The sequence below is a fragment of the Cetorhinus maximus genome, chromosome 3 (assembly GCF_964194155.1).
Source record: "Cetorhinus maximus chromosome 3, sCetMax3.hap1.1, whole genome shotgun sequence".
NCBI classification, from domain to species: Eukaryota; Metazoa; Chordata; class Chondrichthyes; order Lamniformes; family Cetorhinidae; genus Cetorhinus; species Cetorhinus maximus.
The window spans coordinates 66,119,035-66,146,901 of record NC_135881.1 but is presented as its reverse complement, the minus strand read 5'-3'; the positions used below and the strand labels follow the sequence as shown (position 1 = coordinate 66,146,901).

At 49.2% G+C, this 27,867-nt stretch overlaps 1 protein-coding gene across 1 annotated transcript in view; it reads left to right on the top strand.

Annotated features, from left to right (window-relative positions):
* LOC144674102 (V-type proton ATPase 116 kDa subunit a 1-like) overlaps nt 1–27,867 on the top strand; it is a 215,139-nt gene that overhangs the window by 103,023 nt on the left and 84,249 nt on the right. Inside the window, exon 10 of the mRNA XM_078535614.1 lies at nt 1,343–1,493. Within this exon, the coding sequence (XP_078391740.1) occupies nt 1,343–1,493 (151 nt within the window). The remainder of the gene's footprint in view (nt 1–1,342; nt 1,494–27,867) is intronic.

The window sequence follows — 27,867 nt, the reverse complement described above, 5'->3', positions numbered from 1 at the left end:
TGTCAGCTGTTCCACTCTCTCTGCAGGCATGCACAGAGCAGCAAAAAGCTTGCCAGTACATCACACATTCTTTGCTGCTGTTGCTGCAAAAGTCTCCTCTTTATCAACAGCACCCCCAAGGTTCAGCATCTGCATCCAGCTGTGCAGAGCATGAAGCATCCTGCAGTCTTCGACACAGACACTCCGTTGCTGCCCCTGTGTCCACCATCTGCTCCTTCTCACTTGTGATGTGTGAGTCACCAGGTAAAATCCTAACTCTATATCTCAGTGTTCCTAGCAAAGTGTGAGTATCTGAGCTGATGTGTAGCCTGCACAAATCCTGTGATGGTACACTGTCAGAATTTGTGACCTCTAAGCAGTCCTCAACATCTTGTACCAGGATATTTGATGTCCCTGTGGGAGATTGAAGGCATGAATTACAACTGTTAAGGCCAGAATGTTTTAACTGATCATTATGCATAGGATCATATTTCACTTGCTGCTGACATTAAATTAGCATGAGTGTTGTATACCAACAGTTGTATACCAAATATCAGTTGTCTGATATTTAATTCTGTCATCAGGTAGCTGGGAGGCCCCCATCGTCCCATCTCCATGGCTAGCCCTACCAAGAATCCATTCATCTCCTGTGCCTCCTCCTCTCCTGCTGTCAGTATCAAGATGGATGGAGGGCCAATTCCAGTTCTCTGCCTTGACCTTCCTGCTGTTCTGTGCTCTTTTCTCCTCCAAAGATAGGAAGATGAAACCCATGAGTGAAAGTAAAGCAATGTGTTGAAAGGATGAATGGACAGCTTTTATTGAGGGTGGCTATGAGGGAAAGGTGATGAGGGTGAGTGTCAATGGTGGATGGACAAGTGGGGATGTGAAGATGTTCTTTAACAGAGGGCAATGCGAAGTAAGCTGGTGAAAGAAATGGTGTTCAGATTGACTCATGTGAGTCATCATGCCCATTCATGGCAGGAAACCAGGAACTGAGATGCAAATGCAATTGTTGCACTAAAAACCACTGACAGACGCACAGCACTTACTTCCAGGTTTCCCGCATGTTACCACCAAGCCATCACCCCTCCGCCGCCTCGCCCTGCCCTCATGCTCCCAGTATGTCATCTGTTAGCATATGTTATATATGTTTGATGAGCATCCTTCCCCAGCCACATTGTTGTGAGTCAGACAATTTCAGACAATATACAAGTTCTTTCAAACCTAAGTATTAGCAACATCTAGTCAAAAAACATGCTAAATTCATATTGTAACAGAGGAATGCTACATTCATTCGCATTTATATTCAAGACATTAGTATGGTTTATTGACAGTACCAGGGGCATTTTTTCTGTTAATCTAGGTCCAGAACGGTTCCACCATGCCTCCTATTTTGAGCAGAATAGAGACAAAACGAACTCCTCCAACGTTCAACAAGACAAACACATTTACTGCTGGATTTCAGAACATTGTTGATGCATATGGTGTAGGAAACTATAGAGAAGTCAATCCAGGTAAAGTGTTTGATATTTCTACTTTTATTCAGCCATTTGATCCATTTAATCCACTTGTGTTTTATCATAAGTCAACCCTGTTGCATATGAGTTAATGGCAGTCCAGTTTGAAATAACCATGTGTTTAAATCCAATTAAACACTGCAGATGCTGGAATTTCTATTCAAGGTTACACTTTAGCTGTCATCTTCTTGTAAGTAAACTACTGCACACAATGTAAAGCTGTCACCTGTTACAGTCCAATCCACTGTCCATCAGTCCATCAGTTTAATCTCCAGCCCTGAAGATTGGTGTCAACCTGATGCGACAACTATTATTTCCTAACTGAAGAGACGTTAATCCCTCATTTTCTGAATAATGCTGGTCGCTAACGTCATTGATTCAAAGCTGTTGTACTTACCCCCAACGCGCTCCCTGGGTAGTGTGTCTTTTGGGTATCATCTGATTATGCAATATGTCTGATCTGCTCCATTTATTTGCAATAACAGTGTCATCTAAGATTTCTCTGAAATAAATAGAGGTCTTTAAAATTATAAATAGGTTGGACAGAGTGTTGTGGAGAAATTTCCACCTGTGAGAAATTTAAAACAAGAGGTCATTATTATAGGATAATTACTAATATATCCAAAATGGAAATAAGGAAAAACATCTTTACTCAGAGAGTGGTTGGAATATGGAACTGGCTACCACAGGAAGTGGTTGGGGAAAAGAGTTTAAATGCTTTCAAAAGAAAAATAGATAGTAGATGAGAGAAAGGGGAATAGGAATTTTCAGTGAAAGGCTGAGATAAGTTTGGTAAAATGGGAAGAGACATGTGTAGAGTAGAAACACCTGCACAAGCTAGTTGAGCCAATGGCAGTTTGTGTGCTGTGCATTCTATGCAATTCTAAGTAAAGAACAACAGAGGGTGAATGGGGTAGATATTGGGCGGAATCGTCCCAGATTTGCATTGAGTGCGGTAGTGGCCGTGAAAAAGTCGATTTACCTGCCGGCCACAATGGCAGGTTTTCACACCATATCGTCCCCTTCCAGGCACGTCCCACTTCATTAATAATGCATTCACGGGAAACACGCCGGATCGCTGGCAGGGTGGCCTCTGATTCACCCGCCCTCCCGTCACCTCAGGCTTTCAATAATCTGGGCGTCATATTTAAAGGGCGTCTCTGCACTCTCTAAAGGATCGAAAGCTGCTGGAAAGTCATGGCTGCCGAAGGGAGGAAACATGCTGCCCCCAAATTTAGCAGCGCTCCCTCGTGTGCCTACTGGACACAGTGGAGGCTCGCCATGAAGTCCTCTACCCTTGCTCTGGGTGAAGATCAGCAAGTAAGGTGACCAAATCAGCATGGGAGGCAGTGGAAGTGGCGGTCAGCACCAAAGCCCTGCAAAAGAGGAAAGCCACCCAGTGCCGAAAGAGGATGAATGATCTTCCCCGTTCCGGCAGGGTAAGTCATTCTTCTCATCACTCTCAACTCACACACTCACAAACCCATCAGACATCCCTCACTCACTGCCAGTTCAAGGGACATCACCATTCACTCTCTCATACACACCTTTATCTGCCCTGCAAATCGTGTTGTCATCCTGTCCTTGGCATGACTCACCACCCACACATGCCAGGCATCCTTATCATCTGGCCTGGAAGGCATCCTGCTGACACTCTCTCCATCTGTATTCATGCAGAAAAAGTTGACACACAACAAAATGGAAAGGTTGCAGACTGGTGAAGGAATGCCTGATATCAAGGTCTTCACAGACTTTGAAAATAAAGTCATCCACCTGGAGGGTGAAGATCTGGACCATTCCTGTGCTGACGGAGAGGGCGGCGGTGCTCAATCAAGTGGGGATCCAGCAGTGCAACATCCATCAGACAGCCATGCTGTGAGTGAATTCCCCTGTTCTGCAGTCCCCTGCCATGCACTAATTATCTCTCCTTGCCTTCGCAGGCATATCTGGGAAGCAGCCGATGGAACCCATGAGCCAGGTCCTTGACTCAAGCCCCGAAGACACCTCGGAAGGAAAAGCAGATTACACCCTAACTGAAGACCCGTCACACTGCTCACCCACACCCTCCACTTGCGCAGAGACACACACATCGGTGGGACCTAGTTCTAGGGTTGCCTCATGGTCACAATCTGGTGAGCACATTGCACTGTCTGATCCACAGCAGGCAGAGGCAGGGACTTCCCAGGTTTCCGGCAATGGACAGCTGGAGACCAGAAATCTGCTGAGTCCAAGTCAGATAACAAGCTCTGGACTCGATCATGTCACAGTTGCTGAAGCTGCAAAGGCAAGGTCAGGATGTCAACTGCACTCCTCAGTTTGCAAAACACAATGGAGGAGTCCGTCCACCTTAGTCTGAGGTAATAGCACCAGTGTTTCAATGCACTGAGGTCAACTCTGGTTAATGGTGGCAGCCATGGACACCTTGGTCCAGGACATCAGTCCTGCACTGCGGTGCGGGCTGAACCCCATCTCTGACACCATAGTTGGCCTCCAACATTGTGCTTGCAAGAGGGGTGCGGGGCAGCTCGATCTCATTCCAGTTACCCCTTCTCCTCAAGGAGTCAGCCAGGGGCCATCGGGCACACATAGGGAGATGGACCAGCAGACGCAAACCTCAGGGCCATCCACCCAGGTGACTCCAGTAGTATCCAGCCCATCCGACTCCCCTCTTCCTGTGAACCCAGCAGCTCCAGCTCCACAGGCCGAGGAGAGCACCACTGCCACACGGCAGCACGCTGAAAGCAAGCCGGGGCCCTCCAGGTCTCACCCACCAGACGCCCACCAAGATCATCACAGACAGGGTGTAGGAGTCAGCAAGCTGCCTCCACCTCCACTGTAGATGCCAGGGGAGCACCAAGACATAACGGCATGGTTAGGAAGGTTAAGAAGATGTAACTCTTTTGAGTCAACCAATTAAACTAAATCAACAAAATAAGGGATAAAGCAAACACAGCCCCTAAGTCAGGTCAGCTGTAAAACCAAGGACAAAGTTTAAAGGAAACTTACAAACATTAAACCAAATTGTGGTTAAAGGGGTCGATAAAACACCCCAGTCCCCGCGGTGCCCACCGAGCAAGGAAGGCCTCGAGAGTGCCGGCAGACACCACGTGCTCCCTCTCCAGGGACACCTGGCCGTGAACGTAGCCGCGGAAGAGGGACAAACAATCAGGAGGGACGACCCCCTCGATCGCCCGCTGCCTGGACTTGTTAATGGCCAACTTGGCCAGGCCGAGGAGCAGGTTCACGAGGAGGTCCTCCTCCTTCCCAGCCCTCCTCCGCACTGGGTGTCCGTAGATCAGGAGCATGGGGCTGAAGTGCAAACAAAACATCAGTAAAAGGTTTTTCAAGTAACTGAAAAGGGAGTGCAGCCTACCACACCCTATATAAACATGGTCCACGGACTCCACAAGACCACAAAAAGGGCAGGTGTCCTGGGAGTCCGTGAACCTACACATTCTACGGTTGTAGGGGACTGCTGCATGCAACACCCTCCAACCTAGTTCCCCGATGAAAAGCAGGAGGACACCTCTGTAGAGGGCCTCCCAACGGAGACCGCCGCTGCCGAATGGCAACAAGGCACGACAGGGCGTGTCCGGGCGGCAGGCGAGGGTGAGAAAATGAAAGGTGTGCAGCAGCAGTCCGTACAGAAAGCTCCTCCGCGCCGTGCCAAATGACATGGAGGGCATGTCCCTGAGGCGGCTCATATTGCGGGGCACTGGCACCCGAGGGAGGGCTCGGGGCTTGGGGCCAATGTGGAATTCCATCCGAACAGGGGAACGTTAAGGCGGAAGACCACTGCGCACCTGGGCCACCTCAAGACCTAAAATTACATCGGGTCCGAGCACGACCGTCCTTAGGTCTCGAATGACATTGGCCGCGAGCCGGACACTCACAGATGCACGACGCGCCAACTCCTATGGGAGCATCCAGCCCACTCCTCCGCCACCCAGCACGTCCCCAATCCTGGTCACCCCAGCAGCCACAGCCTTCCTCTCCACCAGCCACTGAAAAGGACGGAGGGGCAGATTCCTGAGCAGCGGTTCTCTGACGATAGCCACAACTCTTGATGGGGGAGAGCTGCGTCGTGAGGCGACCATGTTACAGACTTGGATCAGGTCCTGGTAAAAGACGGGCAACGCCTGCAAGGAGCCACCGAAGCCCCTCTGCTCTATAAACAGGAGCTGCATGTCATAATTCAGGCCGTGCACCTGGCGGAAGAAATACGTCGTCAGGGCACACCATATCGGAGGGGGCTCAACGTAAAGGTATCGCTGCAGGGTCTGAAGGCGGAAAGTCGCCACCTGTGTGCATAGGCACACTAGCGCCTGACCGCCCTCCCTAAGCGGAAGACTCAGAACCTCAACAGCGACCCAGTGCAATCTTTTGTCCCAGAAGAAGTCGACTAGCATTCTCTGGATTTTTGTACAAAGTCCGGGGGAGAGGTCAAAGTGACCAGCCGGTACCACAACATGGCGGCGATCAGCTGGTTTATGACCAGAACTTGACCCTGGTAAGACAGTACTCGGAGCAGTCTCGTCCAGCGCCGCAGGCGAGCGGTGACTTTCGTCTCCAGTTCCTGCCAGTTCGCTGGCCAGGATTCCTCGGCAGGGCAGAGATGGACCCCCAGGTAAGAGGCTGGTCCTGCTCCAGCTGAAAGGCCTGAACTCCTCGGGTAGGTGATCCATCTGCCATGGACCGACCAGGAGTCCAGAACATTTATCCCAGTTGATCCTGGCAGAAGAAGCGGCAGAGTAGACCTCCTGGCACTCGCGCATCCTCCGCAGGTCAGCCAGGTCACTAAACATAAGGAGCACGTCATCGGCGTAAGCCGAAAGGACCACCCCGATGCCCGGCCCGCGCAGAACCAATGCCGACAACCTCCTCCGCTAGAGGCGCAGGAAAGGCTCCATGCAAATAGAATACAACTGGCCAGACAGGGGGCAGCCCTGACGTACCCCTCTCCCAAAGCAAAGGGGCGCCGTCAGGAACCTGTTAACCTTAACTAGACACTCTGCGGCGGTGTACAGAAGTTGGATCCAGGCCACAAAATGCGTCCCGAACCCGAATGCTCTCAGAGTTCCGAGTAAATATTCGTGATCCACCCTGTCGAACGCCTTCTCCTGATCAAGGGACAGGAAGGCGCTCGGCAGACCAGCCCTCTGGGAGTAATGGATAATGTCCAGGACCAGATGGATGTTATCAAATATGGTTCGGTCCGGGACCGTATAAGACTGGTCAGGGTGGATCATGTGGTCCAGCACGGTGCCGAGCCGAGAAGACGTGGCTCTGGCAAAGGTTTTATAGTCTGTGCTGAGGAAGGAGACCGGGCGCCAGTTTTTAAGGCGGCGGAGATCCCCCTTCTTTGGCAGCAGGACAATCACGGCCCTGCACCACGAAAGGGGCATCTCCCCGGTAGTGATATTCTCCCCCAGGACCCCCGCGAAGTCGCTCCCCAGGACGTCCCAGAGCGCCCTGAAGAATTCCACGGTCAGCCCATCAAGTCCCGGGGATTTGCCCCTTGAGAAACCGTCAAGTGCGCCGGTCAGCTCCCCCAGACTTATAGGAGAGTCAAGCTTTCCGGCGCCCTCCGGGCCGACCTGCGGCAGGTCCTCCCACAAAACTCTGCGAGCATCCTCGCTGGACGGATCCGGAGAGAACAGGGCAGTGTAATAGTCTCTGGCGATGGCCCTGATGCCCTCCGGATCCGAGACAAGGGATCCATCGTCGGCCAGCAGCGTAAGGAGCTGCTGATGAACCCTGTGCCTTTTTTCCAGCGAGTAGAAGAAGGGGGAGCCACGGTCCAGGTCCTTGAGGAACCAGATCCGTGACCTCACAAACGCGCCACAGGACCCGACAAGTTGCAGGTCCCGCAGCGCACCCTTCTTCTCATCGTACACCAGCCACAGGGCCGGGTCCGCATCGGGCTGACGGAGACGTGCCTCCAGGTCGAGCACCTCCTTCTCCAACTCCTCGACCCTGGATTTCCGCCTCTTTGTCGACCCCTTCGCGTACTCCTGACAGAAAACGCGGACGTGAGTCTTGCCCACGTCCCACCAGAGCCTCAAGGAGGGGAGGCCTCCCTGCTTCCTTCTCCAGCCGGCCCAGAAATGACGAAACGAGTCCAGGAACCACTCGTCCTCAGCAACAGGTTGTTAAAGTGCCAGTATGCGGACCCCGTCCGAGCGCAGAACGAAGCGAGCTCCACCCACACCAGACAGTGGTCCGTGCACGGCACCTGCTGCACAGAAGCCATCGGAACGCAGGACGTGTACGCCTTTGAAACGTAAAGACGGTCGAGTCTGGACGCTCCGACTCCAGGTGACACAAAGGTGAAAACGCTGGAATCAGGATGGAGATTTCGCCAGACGTCCACCAAGTCAAAGGACCTGACCAGGTCCCGTAACTTACTCACACCTAGCGTGCGGTGCTGGGCACCGTGACGGTCCCAGGCCTCGAGGGTGCAATTAAAATCCCCTCCGAGGACGATGCACTCGCCCGTGTCGATGGAGCCCAGATGAGTGGACACTTCCTCAAAGAAGCTCGCTTGCTGCTGCGCACCCAGGAGAGCGTACACATTCACAAAGTGAAGCGCCGCGCCCCCCAGGTGCACAGTCAGGTGTAGCAACCGGCCTGGCACCAGCTCCTTGACCCCCACAAGATCTCTGGCTGAAAATGCGGGGCCATCAAGATAGCCACCCCGCCCGAATTGGAGGCTAGTGGTGACTCATGTAGACCCCCCCTCGCCACTCCAGGAGCCATCTAGCTTCGTCTCCCGGAAGGGTATGGGTTTCCTGCAGGAAGCACATCACATACTTCCCGTCCCGGAGGACCGAGAAGTTCTGGAACCTGCGCTGTGCGTCCCTGCTGCCGTGGATGTTGAGGCTGGCTATAGTTGTCTTCATTGTCAAAAGTACGTGCAACCATCACCTTAAGTAAAAGAAGGAGAGGACTTTTAATCCTTCCTCTCGTTCAGGAGCCCAGCGAGAAACGTATGGACCCTCCGCCGAGCGTTCCTGTCCAACTCAGGAGCCTTGAGAGCCTCGCGAGTGGACCAGAACACCAGCGGAAAAGAATGCCACCGATCCATAGCCAACTGTACCCTGTCTCGGCAACCGCGATTACTCGCTAGAAAGTCCTGGAGTTCCCGTGGGGGGATGAGGGGAGAGTCAGCGGAGGGCACCAGGGAATCCATCACCTCACCTGACAACGACTCAACGTCGTCCCCGGTACTCACTACCAAAATTCCGTCCTTCTCCAGGTCATCGCCTCCAGCTTCCAACCCCTCCCCCACATTGAGAACGGGGGCTGGTCCGGAGCTGCCAGTCGGCTCCACCTCCACCTCAATCCCACCCCCAGGATCAAGGCCAGAGGGGTCCTCTCTGGTCTCCACTAATGGTTTCGGGTCAGAGGGTGGCGGCATCTCGGATACTCGCTCTCCTCCCGGCACCGGGTCGTCCGGGGAGCTCAGGAGAAGCTCCTGCCTTAACACTAGGACGCCCGGTGCTAAATTTTCGGAGGGAGCGGGAAGACCTTCTTCGCCACCGCCACCCAATGACACAGTTAATTTTTTTAATTTGAGGGTGCTGCAGTCCCCCGACGGGCCAGAGGATACCTCGGGGGTATTTAGTGTGTCCAAGATGGGCACCCCCACGAGGGAGGTGCCCTCAGCGACCCCTGAGGGGCCCTGTTCAGGGGATTGCAGCAGGTCTGTTGGGGGGTGGGGGGGGCGTAGGTGCTTGGGTTTCCCCCAGAGGGCAGATCCAGGTTTTATTAGGCAGAGACGCCACCACCTCTTAATCGGGGGAGGGGACACACCCAACCTCTTCAGCCTGGGCGTCGCCCTCCCCCTCCTCTTCCTCCTCCGAGGGGTGACGTCTCTTTCGGGATAGGCTGGGGGCTAGGGAGACCTCCATCTGTGAGGCCTCCTCCACCTCATCCAGCTCTCCCGGACGCCCCACCCTCTGGGGTTTGGGATGTTCTACCGGCTCGGGGTCACGAGTCTCGCCCCCGCCGACCCCGGGAACCCGCGCAGGGACAATGCCATGCCCAGCACGTGGCGCCTCAGCGCCCACAGGCCCGGGAGCACGCGCAGAGACGACGCCAGGGCCGGATGTTAATATTTCCCCCGAGCCAGTGTCTGCAGGGGTTTGGGGATCCTGGGGAGTTCGGGGGCTTTGGGGTGTCTCAGGGGCCCCTCCGGGTTGCGGGTCTTCCTCCGCATCTTCTTACGGCGTGGGGGCTCTCCCCCCACCTCACTGGCAGACGAGATGGGAGTGGCTGCCGGCGACGCCTCCCCTTGCGAGGAGGGAGATGGAGTAGCGGCGGGGGGAGGAGGGGCGGTGCCAGCCGCGGCCGCCTGAGTGGAGCTGGCGGCCTTGGAGGCGGGGCAGTTCTTCTTCACATGCCCCGCCTCCTTACAAGCATGGCACCGCACGCCCTCCGCGGTCCAAAACACCCGGTAGGCGGTCCCCTCATAATTTATTGAAAAGGCCCCCTCCAGGCACTCCTCCCGGGCCAAGCGGACGAATACTTGGCGCCGGAAGGAGTAGACGTGGCAGAGGGCCGCGTCCTTGAGGCCGAGTGGGATCGGCGCTATCCCCGACCTGACCTCCCCCAGTTTACAGAGGTGGGGGAGGAGGAGCTCGCTGGAAACAAAGGGCGGGACATTCGAAATAATGATCCTCTGGGCGGTGGCCTCAAGGGGGTCCACCGCCAGAAAGGTCCCGCCCACAGTGAGCCCCTTTTGCAGGGCGAGGTGCACCGCCTGCTCGGACCTCAGGAAAAATATGGCCTTCCCATTCATCTTCGAGGCCACGACTATGGCCGAGGGGCCGACGACCCCAGCCGTAGCCTTCACGCAGGCCTCGATAGTCGTGTCGGGGTGAGCATAGCTCTTTACCCCCAGGGCCCTCGTGAGGAGGCGGAAAGGTGACAGGGCCGCGGGAGCAGCAGGAGCAGCAGGAGCTGCAGAAGCAGCCACCCCCACATAGGTCTTTTTAAGAGGCCCCGCCACCGGTGACAATACCGCCCCCACATTTGCCCTTGAGGGCCCGGCCACAGGCGATGGTGAGCTGGCCTTTGGGCCTGAGCCACACCCACCCCAAGGAAGGTTGGCCATTATTTATTTTTTTTAATTTATATATATATTTTTTTTTAAATAAAGTTCCTCCCTGGGGAGGGGAGAGGGGGAGAAAGGAGGAAATAACCTCCCCCTCTGAGATGTTCAAAATAAGGGAGAGGAGAGGAGGGAGAGGGGTAGAGGACAGGGAGGCACAGGAGGGAAAGGGGAAAGTCTAGGTGGGTGTCTCTGGGTGGAAGATGGACGTTGGGTGGGGGCCTCGATGATCTTCCGGTAGGGGGAGGGCGATGTCTTCACCAGCCAACACTGGGAAAAGGCTGGGCGGGGGAGGGGTGGCAGCAAGATGTTTTAATACAGGCACAAACCCCCCCCTTTTTCTTCCCCAAGTCCTTTGGGCAGTCTTCTGCCCTCCCCCTACAAAACATAGTCCTTATCAGCCCCCACCTGAACAAAATAGAAAGTCCAGACACCCACCTAGGACGTTATAAATCACAGTCCTGGCCTCCTGGCCTTCCTGTCCTGTAGCAGCAGCAACAGCAGCAGATGTTCTTCCTCTCCCTCTCTCTCCTTCTCCTCTTTTGGCCCCTCCAAAAGAAGGCCCTCCAACTCCCCCAGGCAATGGAGGAGGACGGTGATGAGATGAAGCCAAGGGCACAGGAACAGCACACAGGAGACAGCAGGAGCAGGAGCAGCACACAGCCTCCTCTCCTCACTCCCTCGATCCAACAGAGGCTACAATGAGTGCAACGAGCTCGTTAAGAAGATGCACATTTTATTTTGCAACTACTGTACATGAAGGCACAGTACCACAACAGACCAATGTACAAGATCTTCTCATGACCAGCATCTGAAGTGCCTCTAAATTGTTGGTCTTAGAAAAAGATGTATAAACAGAAGCGCAGAGTCCATTTGCCATGTAAGATTCAACAAAGACTGATCAGTACTGCATCTTCAGCAGTTGTTCACCTGGACCTCTGCCTCATCTTTCGTCTTTTACGCTTCAGCCTGCGCATACGCTTCTTCCGCCACTTAGCAGCCTGGGCACGGGTGTTAATCACTTGTACTTAATGTTCACTATTGTAAATAAACTCCCAAGAATGTCTCCCTGCCTATGGCTCCTTGTTCTTTAAGCAATGTTTGTGTCACATAGATGTGGAGCAAAATGTGAAATTGTTCACTTTGGCAGGAAGAGTAAAAAAGCAGAGTATTACTTAAATGGAGAACGGCTGCAGAATTCCGAGGTGCAGAGGGATCTAGGTTCTAGTACATGAGGCACAAAAAGTTAGTATGCAGGTACAGCAAGTAATTCAGAAGGCTAATGGTATGCTATCCTTTATTACGAGAGGAATTGAACATAAAAGTAAGGATGTTATACTTCAGTTATACAGGGCATTGGTGAGACCACATTCGAATATTGTATGCAGTTTTAGTCTTCTTATTTGTGGAAAGATATAAATGTGTTGGAGGCAGTTTAGAACTACTAGATCGATAGCTGGAATGAGCAGGTTGCCTTATGAAAATAGGTTAGACTGACTGGGCTTGTTGGTTGGACTGACTGGAGTTTGGAAGAGTGAGGGGTGACTTGATTGAAATATATAAGATCCTCAATGGTATTCACAGGGTGAACGTGGAAAGGCTGTTTCCTCTGGTGGGTGAGTCCAGAACTAGGGGGCACTGTTTTAAAATTAAGGGTTGCCCTTTAAGGACAGGAGAATTTTTTGCTCTCAGAGGGGTTGCGTGACTTCGGAACTCTCTGCCTCCAAAGGCAGTGGAGGTCGGGTCATTGAGTATTTTTAAGACAGAGATAAATAGATTCTTGTTAGCCAAGGGAATCAAAGGCTATCAGGGGTGGATGAGAATGTGGAATCAAAACACAAACAGATCAGCCATGATCTTATTGAATGACGGAGCAGGCTCGAGGGGCAGAATGGCCTAATTCTGTTCCTATATTGTATCTGTGTATGTTCGTAAGGTTGTGAAAAGTAGCATTGGCTAGATGATTTTTGCAATAACTGATGCCACCAACTATTAAAAGAACTTTGGAACAGAAACACTGACGCCATGCAGCTTTCTTGGGGTTTTCAAGCTGTGGCCCAAGACTGGGTCTCACCAGGAGCACTCCTAACTGGGATGTTGAGACACCTAAGGCTAGGAATTCCCTTGTGTGGTGCTGCCTCCAGAGGTACCACAAAGACCTGATGCCACTTTTGTTATGTACCCTTTGCCACCAGCCATTTCCTACTTGGCATTGCATCAGGAGAAAGGCACACCCGGGTGCATCCCCTGCCGATTCTAGAAAGTATTGAATTGGCACTTCCCTAACAGCACACAGACCATCTAGTTGATGTGAAACCCATTTTCCCAATTTGGATCATGCAGGTCCTGTGTACATATTCATTCACCACTCTTTATAGATCCAGTATGTGGCTGTAAAAAGATGGGACCTGACCTAGCGCTCCTTAAAGGACCAGCGCTCAAATTACAGGTAAGGTCATTATTGACAACTTTTCTGTTGCAAAGTGCCTGGAGATACTCTGGAAATTTTCTGAAGGTCTTTTGTGTTGAGCTCCATTTGCTGCAGTGTGTTGCTGCGTCCTCACAGGCAGGGTGAGGAGTAGACCTGTCCACACAAAGGCCACAACAAATAGGGAAGGCAGCAGTGGCAGTGCCTCTGGGTCTACAGCACAATAGAGAGATGAAGCAGAGGCTGTGGTTGAGGACAAGCTCTGCACCATGCCCTCCGGCAAGTTACAGCTGATCTCCTTGATGCTCCTTGACAGCGGCAGGAGGTTGTCTGGCAGAGCAGCCAATGCGCCCAGTGTCTCAGTTTGCATGACATAGGATATGAAGCACAGAAACAGGCCATTGAGCCAAACTAGTCCATGCCAGTGTCTACACTCCACTCAAGGCTCGTCCCATTTTGTCTCATCTAAATCTACCATCAGAACCCTCTATTCACTTCTCCAACAAATGCTTATCCAGCTTCCCCTTAAATGGACCTGTGCTATTTGCTTCAACCACTCCCTGTGGTACTAAATTCCACATCCTTACCACTCTGTGGGTAAAGAAGTTTCCTCTGAATTCCCTATTGAATTTCTTGGCGATCATCTTATATTGATAGTCACTGCTTATGCTCTTCCCCACGAGAGGAAACATTCTCTCTATATCCACTCTATCAATACCTTTCATAATTTTAAAGACACCTATTAAGTCACCCCTCAGCCTTCTGTTTTCAAGAGTATTATGATCCTGTTTGGGATCGTTAATGTTTAAAGAAGAAATCTTAACACACAGCAACTAACCGATAGGACTATGCCTCAAGATTTAATCTTTTTCAACAAAAACTAACTTTATTGTATATCAAAAATAATTAAACAAAGTAAGCAATATTAACTTAACATTATAGTTTATAATTACTTAAGGTATGAACTCAATTTTACCTTTACTTCCTCCTAAGAATTCCCTTATACATTACAATCATCTTGAAAGTTCATTCACTTCCGTGAACTGGTACGACCACAAGAGGAGGGGTGAAATTACTTCCCTATTCTCCCTCTCCAAGTCCAACTGTAACAGGACTTTTTGTGAATTTAGAGAGGATGTGCTTTGCCGATGCTAGAGAAATCCCATTATTTACACTTTCAGACTGTAAAGAATTAGTCAGACAGGTTTTCTTAGGTTAAACAAGAAACAAGATAGGTTTATTGAAACTATTTCCTGAATTAAAAAGAAAGACTAGCTAAATCGCATTCATATGTCACACGCACTTGCCTGGCCCCACACACCACCAGTACATGGCAGGATAAGAGGATAGGCTTAAGGATTTTTTACAGTTCATGAAGAATATAAAACAAAGGAGTAGACGGTTAGCTGTTCTTTGGCTGGTCTCGATGCAGTGATTCCACGTTGCAGCCATTTTGTTCAGTTGTCTTCCTAGGGGCAGAATTTTGCCCTTGGCATGTGGGATCGGTGGGCGAGGGTGGTCGGGAAGCCGACCGACGCCTGCAATTGGCAGCGCACTACTATTTTACACAGGCGGGCCAATTAAGGCCCACCCAGCGTGAGACACAACTGCGGAATGAACACGAAGGGGCGGGCGAGGGCGGGTGCTCAATGTCCGCCGGGTCCAATGGCAACCCAGTGGCTGATTTAAATGCGGCCTTGGCAGCCCTTGGAAGGCTGCCACTGAAGGACGTAGAAACCATGATGGACAGCATTGTGGGTGGACACAGCAGGTGGGAGGGCAGGTCGACGGGGCATTCGGCCCCGCATTTCTCCAATGAGTGTCTCGCTGCCCTCCTGGAAGAGGTGGCAGTGTGGAGAGAAATCCTTGTCCCCAGGGACTGGAGGAGGCCCCTCCCACCTCACCAAAAAGGCCTGGGAGGAGGTGGCATCCAGGGTCAGCAGCCACGATGTGCTGAGGCGCACATGGGTGCAGTGTCGGAAGCGCTTCAACAATCTCCTGCGATGGGGAAGGGTGATGACCGTGTTGGCATGGGTCACTTTGCAGAAGTTAATCCGCCTGTGGACCTCAAAAATGTTAAGAGTGTGAGCGGAAAATGTCAATGAGGCAGCATCTGGGCAAGTGGATGAGCCGCAGCTGCTTGGACTGAGTGTCTTGTGGCTCCAGAGTCACAAATTGGCTGAGCCCTGCGAGGTTTTCCTCAGGTGGGGTTGGCCAGGCTGCAATAGGCTTGAGGTAGAGAGTGGACTAATCAATGCTCCTCTATCCTTTCAGGAGAAAACATCCCATAACAATACTGAGGGGTCACAGACTGGCGGGGGACCGCCACACCTACTAATCCTCACTGGTTATGAGCAGGAGGCCCTGGAGCTGGAGAGGCGCCATGTGCCTAGGTCAAGTGGCCGCGGAGAGGTTGGGGTGCCACAGGGAGGTAAGAGTGCAGTGCACTGAGGTGAGAATGTTGGTAATTGCAACCATTCCACTGTAATCTCCATATTGATGTGAGCCTCGAACCTGGAATCTCCATTGATAATGGAAAGATGAGGGCACCCTGATCTCTGTCTCATGAGGCCACTGAGCATGCACAGTAAAAGTGTGATGACTTAAACTAATGATATGTCATTGTTGCTGCTTTTAGGCTCATCACCAACCCTTCAGGATGAGGAGCCTGAAGGCCCACCCCTGACCCCTCAGGACAACACCAATCAGAACACATCTACATCACACCCACTCTCTCAAGCAGGCACCAGCGCAGATACCAGCACCTCGGTGGGCATTAGATCACCGGCTAGTGTCTCAGTGCACATTGATGAGGGCACTTCTCACTGTCTTGAGGTTCAGGCAGAGGCAGAGAGTGCCCAGGGCGCTGGCAGTTGGAGGACTGCTGGGGACCAGACCAATGCTCAGTCGATGGCTGATGATGTGCCTCTGGTGTTGTCCATGAGGCAGCAGATGCTGGACATCCAGCAGGGTGTGCAGGAGGATCTGGCGGAGATACATGACGGAATGCGTGCCATGGTCTCCATTGTGGAGGAGCCTTTGTGGTGCGTTGACCCTCATGGCCAAGCGCAATGCCTCATCCATGGAGAGAGTGGCAACTCTCATGGAGAGGTTCCTCCAGGTGCTGAATCAGGAGTTCCTGGGGATGTGCTCAGACATGCAACCCCTCACACCAGCAATGACCTCAAGTGGTCAGTGTCAGTGTGGGAGATGGATTGGGCACCCAGTATCCCAGCTAGATGCCCGTCCATCAATGATGAGCAGGGAGGTCCAGAGCAACCTCACAAGCACAAGCTGCCTGTCATCTCTGCAGGCTCCTCTCAGGGCACTCCGGATGAGGGTAGCAACTCCTCCCCCCCTCCGCCAGTGACCGTGGCACCCGATGAGGCTGCGGCGAATGGGGAGATGTCAATCGTGGCACTGGCCGCTCCCTCCCAGGCGGGGCTAACACAGGCTCCACGAGCAAGAGGACGCCCGCCAAAGTCATCAAGGCCAACAGGACTGCAGAATGAGCAGACTGTCTCCAATGCCAGTGCCAGCGAGGGGAGAGCCCCTGGACGTAGCACCTGCAAGCAAAAACTTATAGCACCTTGATCACAACATGGAATACATTCCCATGTTTCATTTCCAAATGATCTCGCTTTATAGTGGATTTCTCTTCTCAGGGTGGTTACTTTGCAAATCCAGGCACGATGCTTCTGAGAGAGAGAGGGAAAACAGCTTCAGCAACCTGTTTCATTACAGCTTTGTTTTGATCTCTCTCCTGCTTTGTAAACAATCCCTTAAAGTACCCTGCTGGCTGTAAATTCCAGAGAAATTCTATTAGTCCATCTTTGCTACAGTCATTGTTTTAGAACAGGTAATTGCATTTTGATGTCTTATCTCAGAAATATTTGCAAAGTTTTAGGATAGTGTAAAGCCAACAGGAGATGGGGTTGAGTATCTTTTATTTCCATCCCACTTGGTGGAATGCAAGTTGTATATTGTAGCCATCTGGGCGGTCTCCATTATGTTCAGAGGGTTTCAGTTTTTCTTTTAAAAACTCCAGCCGGAAAAATAAAAATTAGAAATGGTATCTTTTTAAAAAAAGCACATCCTCCTAACAGGGCCAACCCACAAGGTATGTCACAGGCCTCTGGAATTCCCTTTAATTCTCCTCAGGGTTCCAGCTATCCTCCGAGGTTAGATTCTATGGGAGTCCTTCCACCAGTTTTTTGGCTAAGCTCCCTTCCACCTTTTCTTTACAGGTCTCATGGCTGTGGATGTCTCAGCTCCTTGTTCTGGTTGCCTGCAGGTACCCAACTGCCTTCCCAAAACTTTCTAAGCTAACTCTGCTGACTGCTTTCTGCCACAAGGCTCTGTGAGGACCATTTAGATTTCTTCCACTAGCTGCAAGCTGGAGAAAATCTTCCAGCTGGTTTTCCACATGAAATCCAAACTGCGATAAAGCCCTACTTGCATTCCATGCAGTGGACGATGAAGTTAGTATTTTCTCTGCTTGAAGTGCAAGCCTAACTGATTATCGTTTGCTGTTCGGTGTCTCATTCTGGTAAGATGCAGTCTACACCAAAGCAAAGCTGCAACTATCTACTTTTGTCAGCAAACACGCAGGTAACTTAAACCTTCCATGGCCCGCAACTCATCTCTATGACAATGTGGCATGCTTTGGGATATTCTCCAACAGGAATGTAAACAAATTATTTTACTTTCAATACAACTCTTTGATTCTGTAACCCATATAAATAATTTCTCTCTCTAATGGAGTTGTATGACCCTTTCTCTCAGAATTGCTAGCCTTTAGCTTTTTATGGAGTTAATGATTGAAACCACTGCTCTACCAAGAGGTCCAGAAATGCGTCATTCATTGTTCAGTGTTTAGACTTCTAACTCTGACCTTGAAGATAAACAGAGGTTAGCTTTTAACAGTAATTAAGTCCAAACTTGTTTGAATTGCATTTATTTTAGTTTCACAGTCAGATGTTTCCCTTTAACATACATTTACCACTTTAACCTCCAAACCTCAAAAAGGAAATGGGGAGGGTACAGGCTCAACATGTTCCCTCTAGGGTGTTAGGAAGTAGTAACTAGCCCAGAGAACCATGGATGACCAGAGATATTCAGGTTATGATGAGAAGGAAAAGAGAGGCTTTTAGCAGGTACAAGGGAAGCAAATCAACAGAGGCATTAGTGCAGTACAGACAGTGCAGGGTGGAGCTTAAGAAAGCAATTAGGAGAGCAAAGAGGAGATATGAGAAAGCTCTGGCTGGTAAAAGTAGGGAAAATCCCAAGATATTTTATAAATATATCAACAGGAAGATGATAACCAGGGAACGAGTAGGGCCCATAAGGGACCAAGGGGGCAATCTATGGGTGGAGCCAGAGGACTGAAAGTATCGAACTCGGGGAGAGAGACTGCAAGGTTCTTAAGCAAATTAATATAGGGAGTGACAAGGTATTGGAGGTGTTAGCAGGCTTAAAAGTGGACAAATCTCCAGGTCTGGATGATTTGTGTCCCAGACTGGCTCTGACCCAAATTTTTAATCCCTCTCTGGCCACGGGGGGAGGGGGGGTGGGGGGTGGGGGGTGGGGGGTGGTGCCAGAGGATTGGAGAACAGCTAATGTGGTTCCGCTATTTAAGAAGGGTTGTAGAGATAAGCCAGGGAACTACAGGCCAGTGAGTCTCACATCAGTGGTAGGGGAACTATTGGAGAAATTTCTGAAGGAGAGTATCTATCTCCACTTGGAGAGGCAAGGTTTGATCAGGGATAGTCAGCATGGCTTTGTCAGAGGGAGGTCATGCCTAACAAATTTGATTGAATTTTTTGATGCGGTGACCAGGTGTGTAGATGAGAGTAGTGCAGTTGGTGTAGTTTATATGGATTGCAGCAAAGCCTTTGACAAGGTCCCACATGGGAGACTTATAAAGAAGGCAAATGCACATGGGATACAGGGTAATTTGATAAGGTGGATTCAAAATTGGCTTAGTTGTAGGAGGCAGAGGGTGATGACAGAAGGCTGCTTTAGTGACTGGAAGCCAGTATCCAGTGGCATACCACAGGGATCTGTGCTCGGTCCCCTATTATTTGTCATTTATATAAACGACATAGATGACTATGTGAAGTTTGCGGATGACACAAAGATTGGCCGAGTGGTTAACAGTGAGGTTGAGTGTCGGGCTACAGGAAGATATAGACGGGATGGTCAAATGGGCAGATAAGTGGCAGATGGAATTTAACCGTGAAAAGTGTGAGGTGACACACTTTGGAAGGAGTAATTTGACAAGGAAGTATTCAATGAACAGCAAGGCATTAGGAAGTTCTGAGGAACAAAGGGACCTTGGCGTGTGTGTCCATAGATATCTGAAGGCAGAGGGGCATGTTAATGGGGTGGTAAAAAAGGCATATGGGACACTTGCCTTTATCAATCAAGGCATAGATTACAAAAATAGGGAGGTCATGTTGGAGTTATATAGAACCTTGGTGAGGCCACAGCTGAAGTACTGTGTGCAGTTCTGGTCGCCACATTATAGGAAGGATGTGATTGCACTGGAGGGGGTGCAGAGGAGATTCACCAGGATGTTGCCTGGGACGAAACATTTAAGTTATGAAGAGAGGTTGGATAGACTTGGATTGTTTTCGTTGGAGCAGAGAAGTCTGAGGGGCGACCTGATCGAGGTGTACAAGATTATGAGAGGCATGGAAAGGGTGGATAGGGAGCAGCTGTTCCCCTTAGTTGAAGGGTCAGTCACAAGGGGGCATAAATTCAAGGTGAGGGGCAGGAGGTTTAGGGGGGATGTGAAGAAAAACTTTTTTACCCAGAGGGTGGTGACGGTCTGGAATGCACTGCCTGGGAGGGTGGTGGAGGCGGGTTGCCTCACATCCTTTAAAAAGTACCTGGATGAGTACTTGGCACATTCAAGGCTATGGGCCAAGTTCTGGTAAATGGGATTAGGTAGGTATGTCAGGTGTTTCTCACGTGTCGGTGCAGACTCGATGGGCCGAAGGGCCTCTTCTGCACTGTGATTCTGTGATTCAGTGAACTGTTATATTCCTAAAACTCAGTGTTATACTCTAAAACATATGAATTATGAACTTGATATTTACAAGATAGAAGAGACCCAGCCTGTTAATCCTTTCCTGATACGTACACCCATGCATTTCTGGTATCATCTTTGTAAATCTTCTCTGTACCCTCTCCAGTGTCTCTATATCCTTTTTATAATATAGTTGCATGCAGTATTGTTAATGTGATCTTAGTAAGATTTCATACAGGTTTAGCATAACTTCCCTACTTTTCATTTCTACCCCTCTAGAAATAAAGCCTACTGCTTGATTTGCTTTTCTTATGGCATTGCTAACCCGTGGCACAACTTTTAGTTTAAAAGCAAAATACTGCGGATGCTGGAAATGTGAAATAAAAACAGAAAATGCTGGAAAAACTCAGCAGGTCTGGCAGCATCTGTGGAGAGAAGCAGAGTTAACTAAACATTAACTCTGTTTCTCTCTCCACAAATGCTGTCAGACCTGCTGAGTTTTTGCAGCATTTTCCGTTTTTATATTAGCGCGACTTTTAGTAATTGGTGTATTTGTACCCTGAGATCCCTTTGTTCCTCTATCCACCTAGACTTGCACCTTCCAAGTAATAAGTAATCTCCTTATTCTTTCAACCAAAATGTTTCACCTTGCATCTATTGATGTTGAACTTCATTAGTCTATTATTTATCCATTCTGCAATTTATTTAACATCCTCCTGTAAATTGTTGCAGTCCTCCTCAGTACTGACTAGCACCACCACCACCCCAGTAATTTAGTGGCATCCACAATATCAATCAGTATTCTGTTTGCCACCCCATCTTCATTAGTGCCCCTGTCTCCCACTGGCTCTGCTTCTTTCTATTGTGTGTCACCTTGGCCTGCCAGAGAGCGGACACAAAGTCAGGGAGCACAGCTTTTGTGTGATACATCTGTCATAGCTGGATCTAATGGAGGCAGCCACGAGGTGGGTGTGAGGCTGGAAGCATTGGTAGGTGTGTGAGTATCTGGAAGTTAGGTGAGTCTTGAGTGCCAGGGAGTGCTGCTGGATGAATGATAAGTTGTGCAACATTAAGTAGTGAGACATTGGTGGTGTGGTGTTAATAATCCAGAAGCCCTACTCCATTCTCAGGCTGGTCTTTGAGGGCCTCCTTGGCTCCCCACAGAACCACAGTATCTCTCCTCCTGCCCACCTCCATCATTAATGCCTCAGGCATTGCATCCATCACTCTGGAGCCCTCTCCTTGCCTTGGTGTTCAATTTTCTATGTTTTAAATTACAACAGTTTTCTTCAATGCAGCTTCCCTTTAAAAGGGACAGCCTGCCTTTAAGAGCACATGGCAAGTGAACAATGGTACTTGGCTCCCCCTGCTGAGCCAAGGAATCTGACAGCATTAAGGGGAAGGAAGCAGCATGGAACCCGCTTGGCAAGGCATTTCAATCATGCAGATGAGATGGATACACCAAATTTAAGTGTCGCCTACCTTGGATCTGAATGGGCGTGGGCAGGTCATGAATCATGACCCCTATGCCTAAAAAAATGGGTGAACCAATTTTTAGCTCTATTTTCTCCTGGCATTGCCAATCATCCAGCAGAACCCAGGCTGAGGCCAAGGGAAATCCTTTCCTAGGAGTTTTACCCCTCTGACATAAGTGACCATGCTTGGAGAAGATGGAGGTTCCCCAATGAGTCCCTTCACCCAAGAAACTTACAGCAAAGGCTATGCCCCAGCATTTCAAAATTCCAGTCAAATTGCTGGTCTTCCACCAAATTGCCTATAGATTTAAGCCAAGAGTTTACCAGAAAGGTCTGCAGAAATTCAGAATCATCAATTATACTAACTTCCACTTCCTCAATGTCTTATAATATCCGTAACAATCTTCCAATGGTTTTTTACTGCTTGGACCCAGAGCCTAGTGGCCACAGTTCTGTCACCTTCTTGACAGCATTAGTTTTCAGGTTGGAAAACTTACTTTAACAGGGGGACCACATGAAGGGTACTGGCTTCCTCTCAACACACTCCGCACTGTTTCACTCGCCCTGGTCTACCAAACTATAGGATTCTGCTCCTCATCCTGGCTCAGAAGTCATCACACGGATCACCCAGCATCAACCTAGGCCCAGAAATGACAATAGCAAACACAGCCCTATCGACCCTGCAAAGCCCTCCCTACTAATATCTGGGAGTTTGTGCCAAAATTGGGAGAGCTGTCTCACAGTCTAGTCAAGCAACAGCCTGACATAGTTATACTCACGGAATCATACCTTACAGACAATGTACCAGACACCACCAGCACCAGCCCAGGTGGTGGCACAGTAGTATACAGTTGAAAGAGAATTGCCCTGGGAGTTCTCAAGGTTGACTCAAGACCCTGTGAAGTCACATGGCACAGGCCAAAAATGGGCAAGGAAACTTCCTGCTGATTACCATATACTGCCCTCTCTCAGAATCAGTACTCCTCCGTGTTCAACATGGAGGAAGCACTGAGAGTAGCAAGGGCACAGAATGTACTCAGAGCGGGGTCTTCAATGTCCATCACCAAAAGTGGTTCTGTAGCACCATTACTGACCATGCTGGCCAAATCCTAAAGGATATAACTGCTAGACTTGGTCTGCAGCAGGCATTGAGGGAACCAACAAGAGGGAAAAACCTACTTGACCTTGTCCTCACCAATCTACCTGTTGCAGGTGCATATGTCCATGACAGTATCGGTAAGAGTGACCACCGCACAGTCTTTGTGGAGATGAAGTCTATTCTTCACATTGAGGATACCCTCCATCGTGTTTTGTGGCACTATCACCGTGCTAAATGGGATAGGTTTCAAGCAAATCTAGCAACTCAAAACTGGGCATCCATTAGGCTCTGTGAGCCATCAGCAGCAGCAGAATTGTATATTACCACAATTTGTAACATCATCACCCGGCATATCCCCCCTCTACCATTACCATCAGGCCGGGCAATCAACAACCCTGATTCAATGAAGAGTGCAGGAGGGTTCGCCAGAAGAAGCACCAGGCATACCTAAAAAGTGAGGTGGCAACAGCTCAGGATTACTTGCTTACTTGCATGCCATTATGCAGAAGCAGCAGGCAATGGACAGAGCTAAGAGATCTCACAACCACATACTCAGATCTAAGCTCTGCAGTCCTGCCACATCCAGTCGCAAATGCTGGTTGACAATTGAACAACTAGCAGGCAAAATGGCGGATAAAATGAACAAATCTTTTGCTTCCACAAATATCCCCATCCTCAATGATGGGGGAGCTCAGCACATCAGTGCATAAGACAAGGCAAATGTAACAATCTTCAGCCGGAAGTGCTGAGTGGATGATCCATCTCAGCCTCCTACTGAGGTCCCCAGCATCACAGATGCCAGTCTTCAGCCAATTTGATTCACTCCACATGATATCAAGAAACAGCTGAAGGCATGGATACTTCAGAGGCTATGAGTCCTGACAATATTCCAGCAATAGTACTGAAGACTTGTTCTCCAGAACTAGCTGCGGCCTTAGCCAGTACAGTACAGCTGCAACACTGGCATCTACCCAGCTATGTGGAAAACTGCTCAAGTATGTCCTGTCTACAAAAAGCAGGACAAATCAAACTCAGCCAATTACCGCCCTATCAGTCTATCTCGATCATCAGCAAAGTGATGGAAGTGACAATGCTATCTAGTGGCACTTACTCAGCAATAACTTGCTCACTCAAGCTCAGTTTGAGTTCTGCCAGGGTCACTCAGCTTCTGACCTCATTACAGCCTTAGTCCATACATGGACAAACGAGCTAACTCAAGAGGTGAGGTGAAAATGACTGTCCTTGATATCATGGCTGCATTTGACCAAGTGTGGCATCAAGAAACCCTGGCAAAACTAGAGTCAATGGGAATCAGGGGGGAACTCTCCACTGGTTGGAGTCATACCTAGCACAAAGGAAGATGGTTGTGGTTGTTGGAGATCAATCATCTCAGCTCCAGGACATCACTGCAGGAGTTCCTTAGGGTAGTGTCCTAGGCCCGACCAGCTTCAGTTGCTTCATCAATGACCTTCCCTCCATCATAAGGTCAGAGGTTCGGATGTTCACTGATGACGGCAAAATGTTCAGCACCATTTGCGACTCCTTAGATGCTGAAGCAGCCCATGCCCATATGCAGTAAGACCTGGACAGCATTCAGGCTTGGGCTGATAAGTGGCAAATAACATTTGCACCACACAAGTGCCAGGCAATGATCATCTCCAACAAGAGAGAATCCAACCATCTCCCCTTGACATTCAATGGCATTACCATCACTGAATTCCCCACTATCAACATCCTGGGGGTTATGGCTAGAGGGTAGATCAATACAAAAGCAGTGGCAGACATTTAAGAAGATATTTCAGAAAACTCAGAATAAGGATATTCCTACTAGAAAGAAAAATTCTAAGAGGAGGACCCATGGCTAACTACAGAAGTTAAGGAAAGCATCAAACTTAAGGAAAAACCAAATAACTGTGCATGGATGAGTGGCGGGCCAGATAATAGGACAGAATACAAAGAATGGCAGAGAATGACTAAAAGTTTAGTCAGGGGCAGAATTTTACCCTTGGCGGATGGGCTCGGCGGGGGTGGGCAGGGTCGGTCAGGAAGCCAACCGCCACCCACAATCAGCACTGCACCACAATTTCATGCTGGCAGGCCGATTAAGGCCTGCCCAACGTGAAACACGAGCAGCAGCGCAGAGCACTGCCTCTGTGGGAAGGGGGATGAGGGCGAGCAGGCCAAGCGTGAACTTCACGCAGGCGTGAGAATGAGCACTGCATAATCTCCCTGAGGCACAGAGTTGCCTTGGGGAGATAAAGAGATATAAAAGAAATGTTTTAATAAAAATGTAATAAAACATGTCCCCTCATGTTACTCTGTCCCATGAGCAGGGACAGGTTATTAATTCAATTGCAAAACTTTTATTTTATTTTTATTTGCTTTTGGAAACCTCATCCCACCTGTGGATGAGGTTTCCAAAAAAATGCTAAGGCCGCTTGGCCTTTTTGCCTGCCCACCAACCATTAGGTTGGATAGGCAGTGAAAAATTTAGCTTAACTGATCATTTAATGGCCTTAACAGGCCTTTTAATTGTTGGCGGGCGAGCTGCCGATCCTGGCGCATGCCCGCCGACCGAACTATCACGTAACTGCACGTTGACACAAATACACTCGGCCGACGTCAACACGCATCATTTCACGCTCGAGCGGGTTGGGCGCATGCCCGCCTGCCAAGCAAAAATTCCTGCCCCAGGAGAAAGAAATTAGAGTACGAGAGGAAACTAGCTAGAAACAGATAGAAACAGAAATGTAAAAACAGATAGCAAGAGTTTCTACAGGTATTTAGAAAGGAAAAGAGTAAGTAAAGTGAGTGTTGGTCCTCCAGAGAGTGACAATGGGGAGTTAATAGTTGATAATAAGGAAATGGCGGATGAAATGAACAAATATTTTGCTTCTGCCTTCACTAAAGAAGGTACAAGAAACATTCCAGTAATAGCTGTAAGTCAGGAAGTGGGAGGGAGAGGGGAACTTGGTGAAATTACAATCACAACGGAAGTGGTACTGAGCAAACTGATGGAGATGCAGGCTGACAAGTCTCCAGGTCCTGATGGACTTCATTCTAGGGTCTTAATAGAAGTTGCAAGTGAGGTAGTAGATGCATTAGTATTAATTTTCCAAAATTCCCTACATTCTGGAAATGTTCCATCAGACTGGAAAGTAACAAATGTAACCCCTCTTTCAAAGAAGGGAGGGAGGTAGAAAACAGAAACCTACAGGCCAGTGAGCTTGATGCCTGTCAAGGGGAAGGTGTTCGAATCAGTCATTAAGGAAATTATAGTTGGACACTTAGAAAACCTCAAAGTATAGGTAAGAGTCAGCTTGGTTTTGTGAAAGAGAAATCATGTTTAACCAATTTATTAGAGTTCTTTGAAGGAGTAATATGCATAAAGGGGAGCCTGTACCTATACTGCACTTGGATTTCCAAAAGGCATTTGATAAGGTACCATATCAAAGGTTATTGCAGAATTTAAAAGTTCATGGCATAGGGGGTACCATAATAGCATGGATTGATTGGCTGGCAGAAAACAGAGAGTATTCATAAATGGGTCATTTTCTGATTGGCAGGATGTGACAAGTGGAGTCCCGCAGGGGTCTGTACTGGGGCCTCAACTTTTTACAATTTATATCAATGACTTAGATTAGGGAAGTGAAGACATGGTAGCTAAATTTGCAGATGACATAAAGATAGGTAGGAAAGTATGTTGTGAAGAGGACATAAGGAGGTTGCACCTGTTGTACCTAGAAAAAAAAGAAAAAAAACAAAGGGTATGGGGAGAGAGCAAGAGTATAGCGTTGAGATAGAGGGTCAGCCATGATCATATTGAATGGTGGAGCAGGCTTGAAGGGCCAAATGTCCTACTCCTGCTCCTATTTTCTATGTTTCTATCTTTCAATATAGATAGGTTGAGTGAGTGGGCAAAAATATGGCAGATGGAATATAATGTGGGAAAACGTGAAGTTGTTCACTTTGACAGAACGAATAAAAAAACAGAGTATTACTTAAATGGAGAATGGCTTCAGAATTCTGAGGTGCTGAGGGATCTAGGTTTTCTAGTGCATGAGGCACAAAAAGTTAGTATGCAGGTGCAGCAAATAACTCAGAAGGCTAATGGAATGCTATCCTTTATTACGAGAGGAATTGGACATAAAAGTAAGAATATTATGCAGGGCATTCATGAGGCCACATCTTGAATACCGTGTGTAGTTTTGGTCTCCTTATTTAAGGAAGGGTATAAATGCATTGAAGGCGATTCAGAGGAGGTTTACTAGATTGATACCTGGAATGAGCAAAAAGTTAGACAGACTGGGCTTGTTTACTCTGAAGTTTACAAGAGTGAGGGGTGATTGATTGAAGATCCTGAATGGTCTCGACTAGGTGGACATGGAAAGGATGTTTCCTCTTATTGGTGAGTTCAGAAATAGGGGGCTCTGTTTTAAAATTAGGGGACGCCTTTTTAGGACAGAGATGAGGAGAATTTTTTTCTCTTAGAGGGCTGTGCAACTTTGGAAATCTCTGCCTCAGAAGATGGTGGAGGTGGAGTCATTGAATATTTTAAGGCAAGAATTCTTGTTAGGCAAGGGAATCAAAGGTAACTTGGGGTAGATAGGAATGTGGAATTCGAAACACAAACAGATCAGCCATGACCTTAGTGAATGGTGGAGCAGGCTCGAGGGGCCGAATAGCCTACTTCGGCTCCTATTTCATATGTTTGTGTGATTGACCAGAAACTGAACTGGACCAGTCACATAAATACCGTGGTTACAAGTGCAGGTCAGAGGCTGGGAATTCTGCGGAGAGTAACTCACATCCTGACTGCACGTAGCCTGTCCACCATCTACAAGGCACAAGTCAGGGGTGTGATGGAATACTCTCCACTTGCCTGGATGAGTTCATCTCCAACAACACTCAAGAAAATCGACATCATCCAGGACAAAGCAGCCTGCTTGATTAGCACCCCATCCACCACCTTCAATATTCACTCCCTCCACCACCAATGCACAGTGGCAGAAGTGTGTTCCATCTACAAGATGCACTGCAGCAACTCACCAAGTCTCCTTTGACAGCACCTTCCAAACCTGCGACCTCTACCAACTAAAAGGACAAGCACAGCAGATTCATGGGAACACTGGCACCTGGAAGTACCCCTCCAAGCTACTCACCATCCTGACTTGGAACTATATTGCCATTCCTTCACTGTTGCTGGGTCAAAAACCTGGAG